Source organism: Pelobates fuscus, chromosome 9, assembly GCF_036172605.1.
Source record: "Pelobates fuscus isolate aPelFus1 chromosome 9, aPelFus1.pri, whole genome shotgun sequence".
Taxonomy (NCBI): domain Eukaryota; kingdom Metazoa; phylum Chordata; class Amphibia; order Anura; family Pelobatidae; genus Pelobates; species Pelobates fuscus.
This window is the reverse complement of record NC_086325.1, coordinates 138,064,108-138,087,426: the sequence shown is the minus strand read 5'-3', so window position 1 is coordinate 138,087,426 and position 23,319 is coordinate 138,064,108. Positions and strand designations below refer to the sequence as shown.

Below are 23,319 nucleotides of genomic sequence, written 5' to 3'. Positions count from 1 at the left end.
TACGGTTTCCTTATCCCGTTGATATTAAATTTCTTTGCAGCATAGAGTCTGTTTAGTGTCTTTTCTTGATTTAAGTTTTCCCACCCTATAATTATGTGAGCTTGGGTATTACCCATAAGTGATGCTGCCATGAATAGAGAAAATTTATGACAAACTTACCGTAATTTTCTTTTCCTGGCTATTTCGCATGGCAGCATCAGGGTTCCTGCCCATTCTTTTATTTTCAGCTTTATAATTGGACTGAGGTGTAAGGGGAGGAGGGATTCTTTATACCTATCAGTCTAATTAATTAATCTAATTAATTCCTGTCCTGTGACTGCTAAGGGAGAAGCTACCCATAAGTGATGCTGCCATGAGAAATAGCCAGGAAAAGAAAATTACGGTAAGTTTGTCATAAATTTTCTCTATTTCTTTACAGCAATATGAAAACGTGTATGAGATATCTTTTAAAAAAAACAAAAATGCACATTTGCAGTTACGGTAAGTGTCCGGTGTAGGCAGCTGCCTGCTCTGCCTAGTGGCATTTCAGTTGCTTTGCCGATCTTGCAAAAGACATTATAAAAAAATGGGCAATTGCTTCATATTTTGGGTTGTGCTATCAGATGCTGCTTCCAAAAATATTGGGGGCATGTTTACAAATCTCTCCACAAATTAATATGAATTATTTTTTTGCGAGTGAATGAAAACATCCTCCAAATTGTTGTATATGAGAGTATGTTTTCTTTGCACACATGATGAAGAGAGGTGGAAGCCCTGAACTTCACAGACACATCTGTCAAGTATCCCTAATGCACTTTGCAACAAGCAGTTGCACTGGAATGTAAGAAAGCACGAGGTCCGCAGTTGCATACCACTAACCTAGATACTTAGAAAAAGCAAATACTGTGAAACGTAGCACAGAACATGAACTATTTATTAGTTCTTAATAATCTAGAACTTTTCTAGAAATATGGTTGCCATTATGTGAGATGAAAAATTCAAAAAAAATGTCTTAGATTAACCTTTGTCACATGAGAGGTACATAATGCCCCTAACCATGGCTTTTTTTCCACAGAACCAAATATTTTATTGCAATTTCACAAGGTTTACACATGTTTCTATTTTAATTTTTTTAATGTGTCTAAATTTAATCTTTGGCCTAACGGACATCTATAACTCAAAAAGTTTCAAAAGGAACGTGCTTATCGTAAGAATGAGCCGTAAGTGTCTTTTGTTTTGCTTTTAGATGTTTGGGTACTTAATCATATACTTTCTCCGCAGAGATTGGTTGCCATGAACATGCCTCTCAACTCAGATGGGACTGTGACATTCAATGCCACCCTTTTTGCCTTAGTGCGTACCTCACTGAGGATCAAGACAGAAGGTACCTGTCATGTTTTTAACAAATGCCAAACAAAAAAATAAGAACCACTCACTTTTTATTTTGAGGCAGTTTCAGCACGGCAAACTGATGTGGCAGCAAAGCAGAGAGATAAACTGACATTCCTTGAAAATAGAAGTTTAGGTGATGTGTCCATAAGCAAAGTCTTTTATCCAGTCCAAGGTTGTTCAATAGGAGATCAAGCAGTATTGAAGGAAATTCCAAAAGCAGAGTCAAGGCCAGTCCGAATTAGTTAAACAGGTAATCCAAGTTATAGTTGTATGAAGAGGAGATTTAGAAGGGATCCGGTGATGGAACACACGGTCTCTCTATGAGTCATCCAAAGTATTAGCAAGGAAGTTCATGCAATCAATCAGATTAACACATAAATTGTGCCGTGAGGTGTGGGAGATTGGAGTTTAAATAGCCAAAGGGGTGTGTACTTCCATGTCATCTTAAAGGGGCAGTAATAAACGAATAACATTCCTGACAGTACCAATCTACTTAGTTTCATCACTCTCTTTTAGATCTACTGACTATCAAATATTTTTTACTAAAGACTGACAGATTAACAGTTCTTGGTAACAATATGAATCAAGATATGCACTATTTTGGTAGATAAGGGAGAGGAGTGGACTTCTGTGCTACCACCGTCAGCCTTCAAGGGTTGGGTGTCTCATCTAACTGTTCTGCTTGACTTCACTGTCTACCAGACCATTGGCTTTATAATAAATCTAGATTTACACTTTTCTCCTTCTCGGTTGTCCAAGATAACAACTGTGATATGTCTCATTTAGGGAACCTGGAAGCTGCCAATGAAGAACTGAGAGCTGTGATCAAAAAGATCTGGAAAAGAACCAAACAGAAGATACTGGATGAGGTTATCCCTCCCCCTGAAGGTCAGCCCCAAAATACAAATCCCCAAATATCCCTCTTTCAAAACACCAGAGTGTGTGTGCTGAGAAGGGAATGCATCATGTTTGTTTTGTTTGGCTATTTCTGGAACATGTGACATAAATAATAACAGGTGGCTTTGTTCATAGAAGTCAAGATTAGTTTAATTAGATAAACAAAATTTTTTGAGGGAAGAAAATAATTCTTCATGTATGCAACTCTAGGAGTAGTACACGGAGGAAGTAACAAAAGTAAAGTACCGCAATCAAAACTGGGGAGCCCTAATAATTTCCACCACTAAATCATATTGGTAGTAGTTGCGGGGACCGGGGGGACTGTAGAGGCTTTAATTGATGCACCCTCTGGAGTCCCTATCACTCCCCTGCATCCACTATATACCTTATGCCCCCTGCACTTACTATAGCCTTTTCCATTTCTGCACCCACTACAGCCACTAAACCTCCCATGCACCGAATATACACTACAGCCCCTATCCTTTCCCTGCACCCACTAAAACCCCAAATAACCTTTACCCACTAGGGCCTCTATTACCCTCTGCACCCACTACAGTATTTAACCTTCCACTACACCGACTACAGTCTTTATCCCTCCTGCACCCACTACAGCCAATAATACCCCCTCTATCCACTACAGCCTGTATTATCCACTGCACCTACTACAGTCTGTAACCCTCCCCTACATCTGCTGAAGCACCTATTACCTATTGCAGGGGTGCAGGCGGAGAGATGCTGTAGTGGAAGATGAAATTGGTCATGAGGACCATTAAAAGTACCCAGACCCCTACACATGGCTCCTTCAGCCTCAACTAACTTAAGTTGATGGAAAGCAAAAATCCCCCCCTCATACGCCTAGACCTTCTCAGACAAAACGCTAAGTTACACCCAATCAAACTAGGCATACCTGTCTAACACATACGATCTATCTATATGACGCAAATCTCCTATCGGAGATCCCTTAACTCAGCTTGTTCATACAACTCACTAAATGTAAAAATGTGCAAGTTTTAACGCATAACGTACCTATGTTCAAATAATAATGCGCTTGTGGAAGCTGTTGTGGCTATACAGGCACTGCTGTAAACCCATGCACAATAAAAAATAAAGAATTTAAAAAAAACTAAAAAAACACCCAGACCAATGAAGTGAACTAATGCATTTATCTTTTTATTGTATGCCCTAGAGGAGGAGGTGACTGTTGGCAAATTTTATGCCACTTTCCTTATCCAGGATTACTTTCGCAAGTTTCGTCGTAGGAAAGAAAAGGGTCTTCTTGGGACAGAAAATCTACCTAGCAATTCTACCACTTTACAGGTGAGTCCCGTGATAACCTGTGCAGTCAGTTAAACTGCCATTGTGCTGTTAAATATGTAAAAATATAAGAGGACACATGAACTTAAAACAGCTTTAAATTAATTAATATAACACAATGAAACTGCAGATGATGCTAAATATTTAATCAGTACAGTACCTGCTTGTCTGATGTATATGCTATCTTATATTACTGAGACAAGGGCCTCGATTTAATTTATTTGGATCAGCATAATAAATTATCCCAATCTGTTATAGAAAAGTTTAAAATAATTTTTCTACAAAAATTCCCATAGATGTTGCTATGTCTGGCTGGAGTACCGGTATATTTTAATCATACTACTTGGCCTAACAGAATTACATTACAATTACACCGCTTGATATATAATTATATAACAAGGACTACCTTGGTTATATGATACTTGTATTTCTGGTTCTATCACTACAAGGGAGAGCCTAGTTGGAGTATAGGCCAACTATATTAATAGGCCTAGCTGAAGTATATGATACTTATCTTCATACTCTCAGACTAAGCTTGACTATAAATTAACTATACTACCTGGCCTAGTTCGCCCATAAGGTATTTATACCATTGTTGCCTAATTTGGGAATATCACACTCAAATACTCTCATCATCATGCTGTAGCGCCAAGCCATGGTATATGCTCATTATAATTCTAGGCCCTGCTGGGGTATATACTCATGGTATTGGGTGTAGCCAGGATATATGCTCATTATCCCATGTTGGATGATATATTATTGGTCAGTGACTTTGGTTCTTAGTGAATGTTGTTTGTCCCGCAGGCTGGACTTCGTAGCTTGCAGGATCTTGGTTCTGAGATCCGCCGAGCATTATCCTGTGAGCTGGAGGAGGAGGATCTCTCAGCGTTTAGAGAAATTGGGCGCCAGGTAAATACAAGCTGTAAACCATTACTACTCGGGGTTTATTTCCACTGTTTTTCCAACAAATCACTAAATCACTACTTTTTCTGTATTGTTAGTAATAACAACAGCTTATGTAATAATAACATTGGAAACAAGCCCTAAGTTTTTTGGCTAAAACTTGGAACAAGTCAACTGCAAATATGTAAATAACTTGACTGGCGTCTTCTAGTACAAACTTACAAACAATTGTGGATTGCCCAATAGTTGAACAAACAAATTGTAACTATTATTTATGATGCCCTCATTCACTTCATATCCACAAATGAAATATAAACATTAAATCACTCCAAATTATTATTTTTTTTTTAAAGGAGAAGTGCAAATAAAACAGTCTAAAATGGGGCACAAGAGAATACTAAGAACAGACAAGACATCAAATAACTTGTGCCTTGCTGGGTCCCCACTCAGTTCTCAAGCTGATTTTAGCTCATTCTGTGCTCAGAGAAAGCCTAAACAATCTGCATATCAGACTGATCACACCCAAAATGCACATTGGCTTCCTCTGCACAAGACATACAGAAACCATAGACAAGCAGTTCGGCTTTAACAGGCCTCACGAGAGAGGTACAGCTGATATCCCTCTAGGTACAATGAGAAAGGTGTCCACATATGGATTACCCTTTAATCTCAGGGAGAGCAAACACACTAAATTGGGGCACAAAAGAATACCGAGGGGGGCGGGGCCGGGCCGCCGAGCTGAGCGGTCGCAGGACAGCTCGGCTCCTGCGAACAGGGCCACAAATAGCCTAAAAATCGAGACTTTTTGGGAGAATCCCTGGCAACTTACTGCGACCCTCGATGTAATCGGGTTACCTGAGCTGGGGAGAGGCTTGCTCCCGAAGTTCTAGTCCCTCGGAGGATGGGGCCTGCTGTAACTGGCGGGACCTATGCTGGCGGTGAGTGAAGCGGACGGCCGCCGCAACGCTATCCCGCCCGACGGAGCCCGACACACGAAGACGGCCAGCAGACCCGGTCCTGTTCCCCCCCCACTGGACCGGGGGGGTGATCCCGGTCCAAGCCAAGCTAAGCTAAACCAAGCCAGACCAGCCAGACCAAACAGCTCTCTGAGACATCACCGACATGTGGCCTGAGACCCACGCGCAAGATGGCGGAAACCAAGAGCACGGAACATGCAACCTCGAACACAGGTCTGCCGACAGCCATCACTTACCCGGGGTTATACCAAGCAACGACCCACACACCCGAAGAAGCACCGGGCATCTGCTACACACCAGTTGCCACACCGGTGGATACCGCTGTCGAGTGGTCCGCTCACCCTTCTTCTGAGCCGGGCGCTCACAGGGAGGAGTCCCCCCCCCCCACACAGCCTGCCATACACCCAGGGGGAAGCATGGGATCCGGCGGAACCCTGGGCCCACGGACTTGATGACGGGTCCAATGGCGAAGGGCGCGAGCGCCCATACAGGCCTCAGGCCGAAGACAAGCGGCCCTCAGGCGCAGAGGAGACACTGCAGGCAATATGGCGTTGTAGCACCCGCCCACAGCGACCGCCAGAGAAACCGAGGCACCGACCATGCCTATCACCTTATCTGTCTTTGCCCCGGAACACCGGCGACCACCCACCTATATCTGCATCACACCAGACCCGCTTCTCTGTCCTTCTCAAAAGCACAGACTCCAGCGGTTACCAAGCCTGAAACACGAGGCCGCAAGCCTGCACACTAACTCAGGACTAGGGAGTCACTCCCGCCTACACCTTTTCTACGGCGAGGCACAGAATCCCAGCAACAGACACGCACCGCAAGCAGACCTGCAGGCTGGCACAGAAACCCGGCATGCCAGGAACCGGCATGGGTTGAAGGGGGACTGCCTTATAGACTAATGATACCTTCTACCTTTACCCTTCACCGCAAGGACTCTATTCGGCCCACGCACTGGTTAGCCAGATAGTGCACTGGTAATGTAAGGGATGCTACACAGAAGCTTACTTATGTCTCCCTACATACTGCATGGTACGATATAACCTAGGTAGACAGGTCGCAGTTGCTGGCTAGACTAATGTGATCACATATACTTACAGGTCCTTAACTTACATGTAACCTCATCGTCTTAATTCTACCCCGTCCCCGGCTGCCTGGCGTATACAGCCCCTACTTGGTGGCAGCACAGAGAGCATTAGACCAGACACTCGTATAAAATCACCCCTATTAACCGAACAAGCAAGTTTAGACAAGCATTTGATAATAAGCTACTGCCATCTCATATTTGCAACGCATAAGCCTTGATTTTTCTGACATATAACTGTCTTGCCCTATATGATGATTAGCCTATGGGTCTTCATACTACTATTCTAACTAACAGGACCTCATTTACTACTCAATAGCTATATGCTTTGATTTTGCATAACCCAATGTTAACTTCTAATACTCTATTGGGATAGGCATTGCTATTAATTGCAACATGTTTTTGGTATCACGATATATTAAAAAAAGAAAAATGAAGCATCTTATATCAGGAAATGTAACACCTTCAACTACTGCTGTAATCACCCTTTAATGTAACCTATTATTGCATTTCCCCTTCTTTGTTTCTGTATCCCATCTAATATGCTTCAATAAAAGAAAGATTGACAACAAAAAAAAAAAGAATACCGAGAATTGACAACAATTCTTTATATTTGCCACAATGCATTTGCTGATGGTCTCCTTAAGTTAAAAGGGTAATCGAGTTGTGGACCCCACGCTCATTGTTCCTAGGGGGGTATCAGCTACACCTCACTGATGAGGCCCCATGAAGTCCAAAATGAATGTCTAGGGATGGTTTATCTTGTGTGCAGTGGGATCCGGACTGCCATTAACCCCTTAAGGACCAAACTTCTGGAATAAAAGGGAATCATGACATGTCAGGCACGTCATGTGTCCTGAAGGGGTTAAGGGATGGATCTTCTGATATGCAATGGGTATAGGTCCTATCTGTAATGGCACAATTGAACAGAAACTTTTTAGCGACCTGAGCAGGAACTAATTGAAAGGATTCTCTGAGCTGTCGCCTGTTCAGAGTTCTCAAACCATCTGTTTTTGCCACAAATATCACATTATGAAGCCAACAAAATCTTAAATCTGCTTCCCAATTTTACTGGATGGTTTCCAAAGAATTTAGCAGCTGCTGAGATCCTGTCAAATTCAAATGGTAAGTCAAACATTCTCGGATTGACTATTAAACACACAAGATAAATGTTATCAAGTTTTGCAAATAGACCACATCATCTGATGTCGTTCAGAAGATAAGGACACGCAACCCTCAAACAAATGTAATGTTCTATTAATAGAGAAATAATCAGGGAAAAAAAAGCTTCCTCTCTCCGAGCTATGGTGGCAGTAGTATCTTAAACGAATAGTATAGTCACCAGGACAACTACAGCTTATTGGATTTGTTCTGGTGAGTAGAATCATTATATTTATATTTATGGAGGCATGAGGGGCCCAGGGAGGCTAGATGGTGGGTTTAACTCTATAGGATCAGGAATACATGTTTGTGTTCCTGACCCTATAGTGATGCTTTAAGTGAAAACATCTGGGTCTTTTGTTTAATAAACTATACATTGTAGAGAATTGACCAGGGAATTGCAGTTCTTAGGTTGTAATGGTATAAGAAAGAAAACATTTCTTATTTTTTTCTGCTTGATTATTTTGGCCTATATTTGCAACTTTCTTCCTAATTGTCCTAAATTTAGTGAAGAAGCCAATAATATAGGATGACATCCATGACATTCCTGGTGTTTTTAGGTAACAGAGGATGGTCCTACATGTGAAAATACTTCAACTCTGGGTATGGAAAATATCCGTTCTTCATCTGTACTGTCCCTTACCAACTCCATTGGAGGAAGGGATGTACAGCCTCCTACCTCTCGGAAATCATCACTAGTCAACCGCTCTGGTGGTGGTTCCAAAGACAGCCTACTGCCGCCACCACCGCCCACTGTGACCAATATCAAGAAGAGGCAGCTGAGTACACGCAGGTGAGCTGGTTACTGTAATATACATGCCAATACACTGGAATAGATTGCTCTTATTGGCAAATCACTAAAACTAGAGGTATTTTGCAAATTAGATATTGAAGAATATGAAACGTGTTTGAATAATGCATACAAAAAAACTGTATTTAGGGAGCCATACTTGGATTAGAGAAAGACATTGCCCATCCTCAAATTGCTTCAATGCAGTTCAAATATGTACTTGGTTCAAGTTTAAGATTTACGTAAATAATACAGAATTTCCCTTAAATTAACAGGTTTATGATACATTGCTTTAGAACCTTTGACATTGGAAGTCTGAATTGCTGAAACCATGACCCTTCAAATAATATGGGTTGAAATGAGAAAGTGTGCTAATAAAAATGCTGGGAGTTGTAGTATACTGAGACTGGAAGGTGTTTGTCCCAGATGTAGGTATATCTGACAGTCTAGGCATTTTAGATATTCATCATGTAAAGAATATCTATGGGACAGTTAGTTTAAAGAAGTAGTGCTAGCACATATATTTTTTGTAGCTGCTTGATAAATTGTTGTTTTATATTTTATATTTACTAGTGCTAATTTCAGAATACCTAGTCCTTAGAAACAATGTCTGGATGCAGTACTCCAGGTCTCTAATGGATGTGAAAATGCAAATGCCAGTGGGGGCAAAGGAAGATTTACCTTTGCTATAAATGCCATAAGCTGTTAGATTTTATTGTATTAGTTTGATCATGTAATAGCACCAATCCCCCAGTTTAATTCTGTGAAAAGTATGCAGGCTTCAAATACATTTTTAGGCATCGCTACCCAAGGTCATCCTTTAACTAATGAAAACCTAGTGTGGCTTAACGTGGCATAAAGCGTTCAGTCCAATGAGGGTCTGAGTGTGAGGGGGGTGGAAAACGCATATTACATAGTAAGCTGGAATGGTGAGCTTCTGATCCACAGATAAAACTGAAAGTAAGAATATGAAAATAAATGGAATTTTTTTTTCTTGATAATGCCTAACAGCTGATGACCTCATGGCACATCTAGTAAATACATTTTCTAACATATTCACTAAATGTGTAAAATGTGTATTATTTGTATTATGAACACAGAAGAAGCTCAGATGGAAGTTGTGTCCCTCCTACTGTTCATGAGCAAGATGAGACTGCCACAGAGGATGAGCAGAGATCTAAAACCTCATCCCCTGTATTCCCAGCCAACAATGAGACAGAGAGGTATGTACTGCAAGAATAAACATACTCATACAATGTCACTATACACATAGGAACAGATAGTGGTATTAATTTTACACAAGGTAACAACTTGGAAGAATTGCTCAACATTACATTGTCCGTGGACAGATGATCTCAACTTTCCTTATAGGTATCACAATCTTCACCCATTGTATCTTCTAAGTTGTACAGTGTACTCTTTAGAAATGAAGTTTAGAAAATTGCTTTGTTTCTTATTTGCATTGCATTTCCAGACAGCAAAGTTTTGAGGACATCCTACAACGGTCAGCATCCCCAGAAGACAAGATGAAGGCTATGCCACCGCCAGTAACATCACTCTCTGGGCCACAGGCTAATGGCACACTGGAGGGAAGAGCAGCCCCGCGCAGGAGACTGTTACCCCCAACTCCAGGTAAGTAGCATTCTATGGTATTAGTTGTGTACATTCTGTCCAAAACTTCCAATCACACAAATGTGGAAGTGAATACCTGCTTTAGTTATTTAGGTGCATAGGTGACTAATCAACCTGTAAACACATTAATTTCCTCCCCAGGTGGAAAATCTGCCTTTGGCATCCAGTGTTTGAAAAGACAAGGGAGTTGTGATGATATTCCAATCCCTGGAACATATCATCAAAATGCCCCACCATGCCGAACAAGAGGCCAGGTATGTATAATGGTAGCTGGGGAGGTGAACCCCACATGAGAAAGGTGCAGAAAAGTGTATTGGTGATCACAAATGTCTACACAAAAGCTTTCGGTGGTGGAAGGGCAAAGTCATAGTGTGTATAGGTACTCACACTCTTAGGCCTTACTTAAATCAATGGAAAGGTTTTTCTAGGTGGAACACACCCTCCTCTTGCCCTATGTTTTGGACGCCCATGTTGATGGCAGTGGGAATTAACATGAATGCCTCCAGAAAGGCGAAGTATTACCAACAGTTGAACACTGGCCAACTGTACCAAAACCAGAGAAAAGTTGTGATCAGGATGTCAAAAAACAAAATAATTGTAACAAGCCAGGAGTCAGAAAACCATTGTAGTCAATATATTCGCAAGTTAAGTCAAACCAGAACACTAGAATCATATGTAAAGTTCTCACAGTATGGAACCATATGAGTGTACGGAGTAAAGAGAGCATTGGATGTATATAAATATGTGCAGTATCTGTTTTTATTACAAAAACTGAACCCTGCAAAAATGTACACGCACAAGACAAGAAGTCATTTTATGACTAGTTAGCAGATCACCGCAATTGGTCTTATCAGAACATTCTATAAAAAGAAGTGCTGATCAAGCTGGTGTTAAACATACTGAAAAACACAGGAAAGAGGTGGATATACACAGGGGAACTATGACACCATAAAAGTAAAAAAAAAAAAAAGAATAAACAATATATACCTTATTGTGAAGTCCAGTCTTCACTTTGAAAAAAAAACACTTATAACATGACTATTGACTAATATAAAATTAAGACGGCAACAATTGTTGGAAAACTGTAACTTGAAAATTGAGATGACCATTTGACAGCTCAAGCTGTGTTTAATTAAGCATAAACTTTATAAAAGCTTAAATGCAATAGGCATCTGTATTTAGTGCCGAAGCTAATGAGAACACCACTTGGTAAATATAAACTCGTGCTCAAACAGTCCTTTGTTGGGTGATTGAAAATCAGCGATATGTGTCAAATTTTAGTTGGCCTTACTGAATGACACGTCCTCTAAATTCATTATAGAATGCACAAGAGACGTCTGAAAGGGTGGTTATCATTGCTGTAAATGAAGGGTGACTAACGCCAACACTGCTGATGATTGTGAAATACATTTACCATGTTGCCCAGTCAGTCTTTAAGGTTTAAATGGCCTGTAATATAACATTCTATATCACCTTTTAGCTTATCGAAAATTGTGGAAAATATAGTTCACAAACTTAATCTGTGGCAGTCCAGCTACATAATATATGAACATCCATTTATTATTTGCTGTGTCTATTCATTAAGAGTCTACATATTCTACAGGGCACAGACACAGAATGGGCAATACAATAAACAGTGGAAAAATAAATACAGAATATTCATATCTCGATGACCCAATGCAGGGATAGGCAACCTTCGGCACTCCAGATGTTGTGGACTACATCCCCCATAATGCTCTTACACCCATAATGCTGGCAAAGGGAGGTGTAGTCCAAAACATCTGCAGTGCCGAAGGTTTCCTATGCCTGATGCTATGGGAATTTGATTTTACTGTGTGTCAACGAGTCTTAAAAAAAACATTTAAATCACGCTCTTCATGATCTTTAATGTTAAACTTTGTATGCCATAAAATAGCCCACACACAGAATTTAAATAAGACACCATTCAAACAAAATTAGATATTAATATAAAATTATATTGCCTAATAATATTGAGCACAACAACCTTGACTACTTTAGAATGAATAATAATGTAGAGGCAAAATTTTATTTTTCTAATGCAAAGGATGTGTTGTACTGAATGTTTTATATTTCAGAAAAAAAACATCTCAGATTACACATATATGTCTACTTACATTCCTTATAAAATAAGCAGTAGTTATCTATGGACCTTGATGCCCTACACTCCTACGGGCCTACTTTGATTTATTTAGACAAATTGTCTATATATCTATTTTGCTTATCCTTCCTAATACTGTACATGTTTTGTGTGTTCTCTTTCCCACTGCCCTCATCAGGGATATGGAAGTTCAGATTCATGGGAAAGAACCACTTACTCACCCAGCGGTTCTCTGTCATGGGCAAATCCTCCAAAACGGGGACGACTTCTATATGCCCCTCTTATCTTGGTGGATGAAGACAGCACCCTGCCTACAATACCATGTGCTCACTGGTATAGAGAAGAAGAGAGCAAGGCGCCTTACTGCCCTTACACCCATCTCCATGTGCCGCACCAGAGACTGACTGAAAAACGAGGAAGTGCCGATAGTCTAGTTGAAGCCGTAAGTTGGAATTTTATGTAACATTTTTTTAATGTATATATATATATATATATATATATATATAAAAAAAATTTAATCCAAGCAAAACAAATATTTGGTATTTATTTTACGAAAACTGCTAATATTTCTGAAGCTGATTACATTTATATTACAAATATTTGTAAAATAAATATTAATAAATAAAAAAAATTTAAAGTATAATTCAAACAACAGATATTTGAATAAATAGTCGCAACATAAACAAACACAGAGAGAGCTATTAGCTTAAAATTTCTTTATCATTGAAGTTTTCACATGGCTACATCTTTCTTTTGCAGGTCTTGATATCAGAAGGTTTAGGGTTGTACGCACGAGACCCAAAGTTTGTTGCTTTCGCAAAACGTGAGATTGCCGATGCCTGCCACATGACTGTCGATGAAATGGAAAGTGCCGCAAGTGATCTGCTCAGTCAAAGTCGGAAGGGAAGTTTTGTCGGGAGCAATGGAAATTGCAGTGGAGACGACCTGACTGGGCAAGGCCTTTTGTACAGCGACGAAGAGTCAATACATTGTAAAGATGAAGAGGAACTGCGGGATGAGATGGTCTGTGTGTCCTCTTTCTGACGTTAATAATATAATAGACTTCCATTCTTGTTGGGAAGACTGTAGCCAAAGCACTTATTTTAAATATGGGGACACAATAGTCTTAATGGATAAAAAAGAGAAACCAAAAAATGCTAAACTGTGAATACAGAGAAATTATCGTTCAGCAAAAAAGTATTTACAATAAGCAGAAGTAATAAAATTTCTTTGTGTACTACTTGTAAACATTGATTTTCTTGGTAAAATTTGGCCTTTAAAAAAAATAAAAAATAAAAAGTTTACTTAAAAAATAAATTCCAAACAATGATGAACTGAGTGAATAATTGGAACAAACTGCTTGCATTAGCATATGTGGATATGTGGTATACCAGTCTCTGAGATTGTTAGAGATGTCAAACTTCTACGATGGTGAAGAACAGTCTAAAACTATTGGTTGGCGAGTAACAACATCACCAAGAAAAACCTAGAAGAAGTTTTAGGCAGGTGAGCAACTTTGACTATCCATTTCCCATAATACATTTCCCCTAACTCCCTACTGCTAGCAGTCAACTGGCCATGTTGTCTATCAGCAAACTGAGAAGCAAGATTACTGCGTTGCAGTAGGCTTCGCCGGTTACATTCTATCTCTTCTGCTCCGGTCTTACTATATTGTGTGATTCTACAGAGTTCTGTAAAATACTCAAGGTAAACCGCAGCAAAAACTCTTCAGAATAAATGATTCATGGAGTTAGTCATGCCCTGCTGCCCATTAAAAGTCATTGCCTTGAATAGACGTCAGCTCTGATCTCAGTAGAAAACATGGTTGTTAGATTTTTCTACTGAACAAACTTCAAATATATGTTCCACATCGGTTTTGTGCCAGATAGAAGATCCTGCTGACAATTTAGAGAGTTCTACAAATGTCAATCTTTGTGGCAGTCTATGAAAAACCAACAGTGTCATCCTGGTACAACTATGTGCTATTGAACAAAGCAATAATTGATATATTAAATAAACACTTCAGTATGATACAATATATAACCTTATTAGGAATCATGTTTGGGGTAGTACAGGAACCCATGAAAGCTACACCCAGCCTAACTGAGACCATCATTTGGGAATTATGGTACAGAATAGATAATGGGAAAATATATTGAGGAAAAGTTTGAACATACAGTATATTCTCTTTTATTATAGCAGTTGCTACACTATAGGTTAGAACAGGGATAGGCAACCTTCGGCTCTCCAGATGTTGTGGACCACATCCCCCATAATGCTCTTACACACATAATGCTGGCAAAGCATCATGGGAGGTGTAGTCCAAAACATCTGGAGAGCCGAAGGTTCCCCACCCCTGGGTTAGAACAATGGTTCTCACCCCTTAAAGGAACACTCCAGACCCCTAAAGCACTTCAGCTTTCTGAAGTGTTTTATGTGTGAAGATTTTTTTTTTATTTTAGAAAAAGTGCAGATTTCAATATAAATTGGCACTCATATAAATTAATCTTGTTACACCCTATGGGTGTCAATCAGGCAACGGGACCATTCCTTCTGTGTTTGGTTAGCTCAGTGGAGCTAGACTCAAGTGGCAGCAATTGCCCAGATCATCTGCCTTACAAAGACTTCTCATTGAGATGTTTTGGGAAGTCTGTGATTTGACAGCCACAGAAAAAAGGTGAAAGCCTTAAGAGGCAGCAGACAAGATATCTGCAGCTTTTGTAAGCTGTTTTTAGATATACTTCTAATACAAATGCATAATGAAATGCATTCATGTTTTAATTTGAGGTTTATCTACTAAACAGTGTTTTGTTTGTATTTGGGCAGTGGAGTGTCCTTCAATTATTTTGTGACTCTCACCTAGCAGAAATAAGCAGATTTTAATTGTCAGACACTATGCAACTGCACATAGAATTTTCTATATTACAGCAGCACTGCCTTCCCGTGGGCAGTCATATTACGCTTTTATTTATTATAATATTCTAATATTAACACTGTTTAAGAAATAGGTAACTGATCTGTGTTTTTTTTTTTTTTTAAGACTTGAAAATTGGGTCAATGTCTTTAACCCCTTAAGGACCAAAATTCTGGAATAAAAGGGAATCATGACATGTCACACACGTCATGTGTCCTTAAGGGGTTAAGCGTACCTCGGTCACTGGTGTGAACGGAACAACATTTACAGATTTTCCAGGGGTCACAACCTTTATCTCAAAATATATAATTTGGGCCCCTGCCAAAAACTAAGTTTAAGAACCACTGGTTTATACCAAAATATAGCACTCAGTTTTGGGTGTTTCAATATAGATGTATGCCTGCTGCTGACTGTGACTCTCAGCATGCTCAGATAGCCTTTGAAAACCACAAAACACAAATGTTTAATTAGCAATAATGAAAACAGCAAAATAATGTATTAACAGTGAAAAAGTCTTGTTGGTGCTTTTTTATTTATTAAAATATCACTAAACACAGTGAGAAATGACAAATAAATAAATAAAAACAGGCTGTATTTTTTTTTTTACCTTGCACCAAAACCACAGTTTGAGAAAAATGGATGGGAAAAAAATTAAATAAATTGTTTTGCTACATGCAACAGGTCCTTAGAAATACAGCAATCAGTCCTGATGGACTAGGTCACTGTGATCTGCAATTATGATGATAGGATTTCTCTGATAATCCTGTTATAGAATTAGCATTGTAAACCAGGGAGAAATGCAGCATTAATATACAAAAATTGCCTACAGGACTGGTGTTCTACCCTTTGTTGACAACAGCGATTCACAAAATCCCTAGATGCAGAGTTACAACTCTTATTATGCATTGCCAGACTTCCAGGACCCCTGGCTTAGACAATTGAGATCAAATGTCATACTTTAATGGATTCCTCGTAAAAAAAAAGAGATAAAGTTTTACTCTTTATAGGCCATACGACCTGGCATTAACCTTTACATCAACCTCACATATCTTTTTATTGGCAAATTATCAAATTATATAGTTGTTATAGTTCATGGTGTCTGCAGGAGTCAGACTGCATTGCCAATTCTTTGTTATTCACTTTCAGGCAACTGAATACAAAGTTGTTTAGAGGGGACCTGGTATATTTGAGTTTTTCATATTGGTAGAACATAGAATTACCTTTACGTTGCTTTGGATGCATTAAACGGTTGCTCCAAACACCATGATCACTTCTGTTTTTTGAAGTCGTCATGGCTGTAAAGTCTGGATGTGCAGTGTTCCTGCTTGAAACACAGCACATCGAGAGTTATATGCACTTGTGTGGTCACTTCCATCTGTATGTGCTGTTTTTATCTATGTAGCAGTGTGTATATATGTGTGGCATTGTATATCTGTTTGTATATGTCTGTGGCAGTGTGTCTGTGTGTGTGTGTAGCTGTTTATGTAATATGTGTTTAGTACTGGTGGATCTGTGAGTGTTTCTGTATGAGTGAGTGTGAGAATATTGACCTTCCATGCTAGTTTTAACATTTAGTACCTCATACTTGTCAAAGTTCAGCTTCAGATTAGCTAGAGACCCCTATTCTAAAAACAGTGTCATGAGATTGGAGAGGGTTATCGAAGAACTTCATAACATCTGCATGAGCAGCAACCTTGTGCTCCGTCCGGCCCTTAAGCACCCCCTTATACTGCCATGCAATCTAATGACCGACAGCAAAGGTTCCATAGTCAAAATAAATAGTTATGGCATGAGCAGGCACCCTTGCGAAGTACCATTCACAATATTTACTGGCCTTGACAAAGCGCCACTCACCCTCAACCTCTCTGTGGAACAGTGTACATGGCACCGACCCATTTGCTCACTGCCTCAACAAACCACATATGGTGCAGTGTGGTCACCCAAAATGTTCAACCAACCCAGTCAAATGCCATTTCAGCATCGGCAGAGTGGAGAAAGAGCAAGCCATTATACTGCCTGGCCGAGTGTGCAAGATTAAGTACTTTGATGATGTAATTCTTGGCTTCCCTACTAGGCACAAACCCCAACTGATCCTCATGCACCAGATGGGGAAGTATCCTTAAGTAAAGCACATTGGTGAATAGCTTGATATCTTTATTGAGGGGGGAAATGGGTCTATAGCACTGCATAGAGTAGGGCCCTTCCCCCCCTTTGGTAAAATGATAATGTGCACCACCAACATATCCCTGGGTAGTGTTCCATCCTCGAACGTTAGCTTAAGACTAGCTTGTAGTTGTAAAAGTAATTCCTCCCGACAGTCTTTTTATTTGAGGGATAACCCATCTGGGCCAATGGCGGATTCAGATGGGGAGCTGCAGGCTAGAGGTTCACTTTCACCACTAGGACCACAAGCAACGCTCAGATCTCGTGAGAGGAACCCGGCGTAGCTGCTGGCGAAAGCTCCCCGGGTCCTCTCCTGCCTCCCTCACTGCCTGTGGGTCGGTGGGGAGGGAGGCTGAGAGCAGAGCCCTGGATGAGCCGACAGGGGAGATTCTGAGATCTCCCCTGCCGGTCTCACTCCATAGTGCGTGCCGCAGGGATTAGGGTGTGCCCAGGCACACCCGGCACACCCCGTGCGGACGCCTATGATGGTCATATAGAGACTCATACACACATTCATACAGACATGGTCATACAGACACACTCACATGCATTATCATACACACACTCATACAGACACATAGCTATACAGACAAGCAGTCATACAGACAGACACTGAAGTAAAGTAGGGGGACTCTCAATGAACGCGAAAAAGAAGAGAGAGAGAGAAGCGACCACTCAATCCTTGGTGTCTGGTGGTACGGGGGCACCACAAGGAACAGCTTGCATTAGTTCAACATACAGGGTGGGATGTAGAGCCCACTAAATGAGGGCGCTAAACAAACTGAGATATTGAAATAGTCAAAGCTGTGACTTCAATCGTATCAAAACTTATTAGAAGTAAAAACAATATGTCAGTGAGACAAATTAGTAGACTAATATGCTTTCCTATGGGGAGGTCTAATGCCGCGCATGCGCATTAGGTTTCCCCCGCCGGTGGATGGGATGGGGGTTGGGATGGGGGTTGGGAAGGAGAGGGGACCTGCCGTGCCAGGAAAACAGTTTGTTTTCCTGGCACTGGAAAGTCCCTTTAAGAAGAGACGCCGGAAAGTCGGATCATCTCCAGCTCCTGAGGAAGTTCCGAATATCGTGGGACGAAACAAGTAGAGCCAGCTAGACGACAGTCCAGAGACCTCACTACCACCACAAAATCAACTAAGGTATCCCTTAGCCCCAAGGAGTCGCGACCAAGGGGCTTCGTGAGAACCCATTTCCATCTTTCAGTGGTTGGTACCGGACATTTGTATCCCGGTTTCATAATTGTACTGTTTTAATTAAATTTTTAATTTTTTACTGACATTGTTTTTACTTTGTATAAATTTTGATATGATTGAAGTCACAGCTTTAACTATTTCAATAGCCATTGTATCTCAGTTTGTTTAGCGCCCTCATTTGGTGGGCACTAAATCCCACCCTTTGTGTACTACTTGTTCTATATAGGCTTCTCTTGGAGTGTGTCTATTGAGTGGCTGCTTCGTTTATTGAGGTCTTTATATCTGGATCTACCTCTTTTATGTTTATTTAGTTCAACATACAGCTCCCTCGCGGCAGCTCTGTAGAGGCTTCATGCATCACTACACACCCGAACTGGGAGTGGTGAGTAGAACGCTATCGGACTTGGCTGTAGGGTGTGGTAGGAAGCAGATGGTGGTGGAATCCTGCAGGCTGGATCACATAATTTGCAGCAAATATCTGCCAGGCCAGGTTGACGATCCCTGTTTTAAACCATTGCTTCCTCATTAGTCGAAGCAGCACAGTGGGGATGGTTTGTTGTTTAGCATTAAAACATTAAAAACTGTTTAATGCTGACTGAATGGATGGAGCCAGGGGACTCTAAAAACTATAACTCAAAAAAATTAAGAAGTGATACCTACAGTGTCCCTTTAAGGGTCTTATACAAAAAAAATGTCAACTTTTTTTTTCATGACCCACATATGAACATGTCTTACTTGGAATAAAGACTTTAAGACATTTATAAATAAGGCATGTAATAACTGGCTGTGTGTTTATTTAGTTGAATAAGTCTTATATATATCTATATATATAGATATTTCTTCTTTGGGTCAGAGGCTCGCTACACTAATATATATCTATATTAATGAAAAGTACTAATATGCAATCTGACGTTCATTATAAAAAATATGCATTTATTACTTCAACAAGAAACAATAATATACTTAACAGATGGTATTTCTTAACGACGTTACAGAGAGTCGTCTTTGTATCAGCAACTCAGGATATCAGAGAGGAGAGCAAAATGGATCGTAGCAGGAAGAGAGCGTGGTCCTTTGTCCTCTGCCCTTTATAGCCCAAATTACGTCATAACGTTTAGTTTACACTCTGGCCATATAAGGAAATTCCCCATATAAAGACCACCCCAAATCTCTCTTATATAGCAAATTCCAGAGACCTCATGCTACAGAATAGCAAACGCCATCTGTTCTGTTTAACCCATTAGACAGCCACACCTTAATATGTATTTGAATAGGAACATATAGAATATGCAATATTCTACAAGGCTGATGAATGCTCTCTTTTCTGTATATATCTATGTGCTTGGAGGTTGCATTGGAATTATTGAGTGCAAGGCCTGCGTTGGTTTTATATATATATATATATATATATATATATATAAAACTAAACTATATAAACTATATATATATATATTTGTGTTCGGGGCAATAATGCGTAGGATAAATAGTAAAACATAACATAGTTGAAAATACAATTAGTAAAGTAAAACCAGTTGATTGTGGTCTGCAGTAGGCCTGTAATAAAGAGGGCAAAAGGGAAGTGTACCAACAAAATTTATTATGACTACAACCCTTGTATCACTTGGATATATTGATAAACTCTTGAAATATCTCTTAAACTGGTTGGGGTATATATATGTTGCGTAGTTGTATGTTTCCCAGCATCCCATGGGCCGGGATGTTATCACTAGATGCAGAGGATGCTGCCTCGCATACGAAGAGAGTGGCCTGAGAAGTAGGTTGCGTTTAGGCCTAATGTTGTATAGTATAGTACCGTGTAGCTCCAATAAAGGTTGGCGTGTATGTTTTGTGTTGAGCTGAGAAAATTGACCACTTTTTTCACCACCATTGTTTGTATGTAGGATAGTAGGGTATGTCAACCGTGTGCCCCATCTGGCTAGTTTGGAGCGAATGAAAGGACACTGTGACACTAGTAATTTTTGGATATGACACCTTTAAGGTAATCCGTGGAGGCAAGGTTGATGGCTGTGAAATCTCTTGGCTGTAGGAGCCATAAAAAAACAGGTAAATAGCAGTTTGATTACCATGTTAGTGAGGGCTTTGAAAAGTGACAAATCTAATAGGAGAGCTGAGGAGAGGAACAATTAACTATAGATAGGTAGTCTTAAGTGTGTAATATTGTCGTGTATTTTTGGATTCCGTTGAGTAAGGCCTTAATCTGGTAAGATGGTAGGAATCTTATTTTTTGTCAAGGTATTGTGTCAGCATATGGTGTTGGATGCCTGTTAGGTAGAGTTTAATGGTGCTAAATGACAATCTTAAATTGAGGTGGCAAAAGGAAGTGAAACCTAACATGGATTTCATATCAAACTTAACCTGTATGTGATAATCGTAGTGAACTTCTTGAAAATGCCAAGCCCTATCCTAAGATTCCTAGTTTTTGCAGATAGTGCCAGGTGGGTGAGAATCCAAGCGTGTGTTAACAAGACATTTAATCCAGTAACATATCCTGGAATGGAGGGACGAGAGTGGCCAGCAGGGAAGCTGTAGGTAGAGACGTGTGAAAAGCATGAAAGCAGAACGAGATAGGTGGTCATCAGACATATTAGTGACCCCAGGAACAGGGATGCATGTGAGGAAAAATTGGTGTGTAGCCGCCACCCACGTAAGTTTCCTTAAGAACCTCATAATAAGCAGGGAAGATGACTGTCCCTTATTTATGATGTGGTAGGTAGCTTGGTTGTATGAAAACATCTGACCGAGTGGCCTGCCCAGAAAGGACCCCAATAAATTGCTGCTGACACTATTGGATATAATTCGAATAGGGCAGATGTTTTGGTAAAAACTGGTCTATTCTTAACCTCTGTGGGCCATGAGCCCCAGAGCCACTGATGTCAGTGAAACCAGAGTTGGCCGCTGCATCTGTCCAGAGGGTTGGAGAATTAGCCAATATAGGGGGGATGAACATGTATCCAATTTCATATAGTCAGGAAAGTGTCCACATGAGTAAATCGGAAGTTGCATGTTATCTAGGGAGATGCGGGTATTGTCGGAATGAAGGTCAGGAAATAAACTCAGAAATCGTGAAATGAAGGATCTAGGGGATGAAATAAAGGATCCTTGTGGGATGATCCTAATGGCAAAATTAAGCCAGCCCAGCAGAGACCGTAACTCCTTGCGGTTGCAGGAGCCCAACCGCAAGTACAGGTCTATACTTTTGAGGATGCGCTCAATCCCATCATGAGGAAGACAGGACTGCATTGCGACCAAATCCAATTGGATCCCCAGCAAGTGTATACCGGTGTCTGGACCTTTCATTCCATTGGGGAGACCAGTATAGCCAGGGACCCATAAAGACTGATCGCCGCAGTGAGACTATGAGGGTGGGGGGGAAGAGTTGTCTTTAATTGTGAGGAAATCATCTAGGTAATGAATGACTGTTTGGCATCTGCATACACTAATTAGTAGCCCACATAGGGTTCCTGCGAAAATGTCAAAATCTTGGACTGCTCTTGGACCTGAAAGTGAGGAGGGAACATAGTATAGATCCCTCCAGTCAATGCCGTGCAGATGCCAAGGAGAATGTGAATTAATTTGAACGCGTTAACCATGTCTGTCTTACTGAGCCAAGCTCCTACCCCTGTAGCAAGAAATGGCCCAGATAGCGTTCTCAATTGTAGAGTATTGTAAGGAGAACTTGTCAGAGGGGATGAGTATTGAGACTAGCTAATAGATTGTGGGGTGAGGGCTGATAGGTCAAATAATAATTCTGTGCTTGTGTGAGGATTTCCCCGGGACTACCCCAAAAGGGTTTGTGCTCCAAGATGTGAAAGATGGGGACTTAAAAGAACCCAAAACGAAAAAACCCTGATCTAACTCCATTTTATCAACACGTCAACCGTTTCTGGAACTCCTAACGCCGTTCTTGCAATCCAGCATACCAGATGGTATGTGAACAAAACCTGTGTCAAAATGCCCGTGATAGCCCACCAATAAGAAAATTACCAAATGCTGTGATGGGAGATTAAGTAACAGTTCAGCCCAAATATATTTACACATGTGAGGTAGGGTTTAGGGAACAAATATGAGGACACATGGACTTGGCATGGGCTCTGAAACAATAAGAGCAGACATGCCACAATCTGCAGGGGCTAAAGCCACAGGTGCCGGCATTAAATGTGTTGCAATTCTGTGACTTACCAAAAAAAGTTATGTTCTGCTCCAGCTTGTCTTCTAAGATCTTCTCAAATCTAGTAGTGTTATATGGGACTGAATATCCCTGAAAACTTTGTTTGTGGAATGGGAAGTGGACGCGCACCCTGCACAAGCCGGTGTCCTAAGACCTGCAAAGTGTCTGCAGAATAACTCAGTATCTAGTTTGCTCCAATCTGCACTGAGATTAAACTGAGTCAGAGCTGCAAACACCTTTGCCACAAAAGAACGATGGTAGTCGTAGAAAGCTGAACTCCTGTACTTGTGTCCCCAGGTCCACCAGCTTGTGCCTATAAGCATCCAGTGGGATAGATAATTCTAATTTATTCTTGGTTCTCTAGCCCGTAGGACCACTGAAACATCTCCATATGCATAGGTCCTATTCTTGATGACATACTGGGAGGCATTCAGGAGTGAATTGCCCTCCAAGATGTCCTACTTGAGACTAGGCGGTACAACATGCAATGGTTAATGACCGTTGGAACATTTGGTGAAAACAAAGATTACCTGGTGGAGTAGGTGAGGTTCCAACTGGGAAAGTATTGGAAGATCTAGCGAGTACCAT

The 23,319-nt window shown here is 40.6% G+C and overlaps 1 protein-coding gene across 1 annotated transcript in view; it reads left to right on the top strand.

Annotated features, from left to right (window-relative positions):
- CACNA1F (calcium voltage-gated channel subunit alpha1 F) overlaps positions 1 to 13,491 on the top strand; it is a 102,603-nt gene extending 89,112 nt beyond the window's left edge. The window contains exons 40-49 of the mRNA XM_063432517.1: positions 1,261 to 1,363; positions 2,158 to 2,259; positions 3,455 to 3,585; positions 4,387 to 4,491; positions 8,274 to 8,506; positions 9,604 to 9,726; positions 9,978 to 10,135; positions 10,277 to 10,389; positions 12,433 to 12,696; positions 13,014 to 13,491. Coding sequence (XP_063288587.1) covers positions 1,261 to 1,363; positions 2,158 to 2,259; positions 3,455 to 3,585; positions 4,387 to 4,491; positions 8,274 to 8,506; positions 9,604 to 9,726; positions 9,978 to 10,135; positions 10,277 to 10,389; positions 12,433 to 12,696; positions 13,014 to 13,298 — 1,617 coding nt within the window. The 3' untranslated portion in view covers positions 13,299 to 13,491. The remainder of the gene's footprint in view (positions 1 to 1,260; positions 1,364 to 2,157; positions 2,260 to 3,454; positions 3,586 to 4,386; positions 4,492 to 8,273; positions 8,507 to 9,603; positions 9,727 to 9,977; positions 10,136 to 10,276; positions 10,390 to 12,432; positions 12,697 to 13,013) is intronic.
- Positions 13,492 to 23,319: the final 9,828 nt, after the last annotated feature.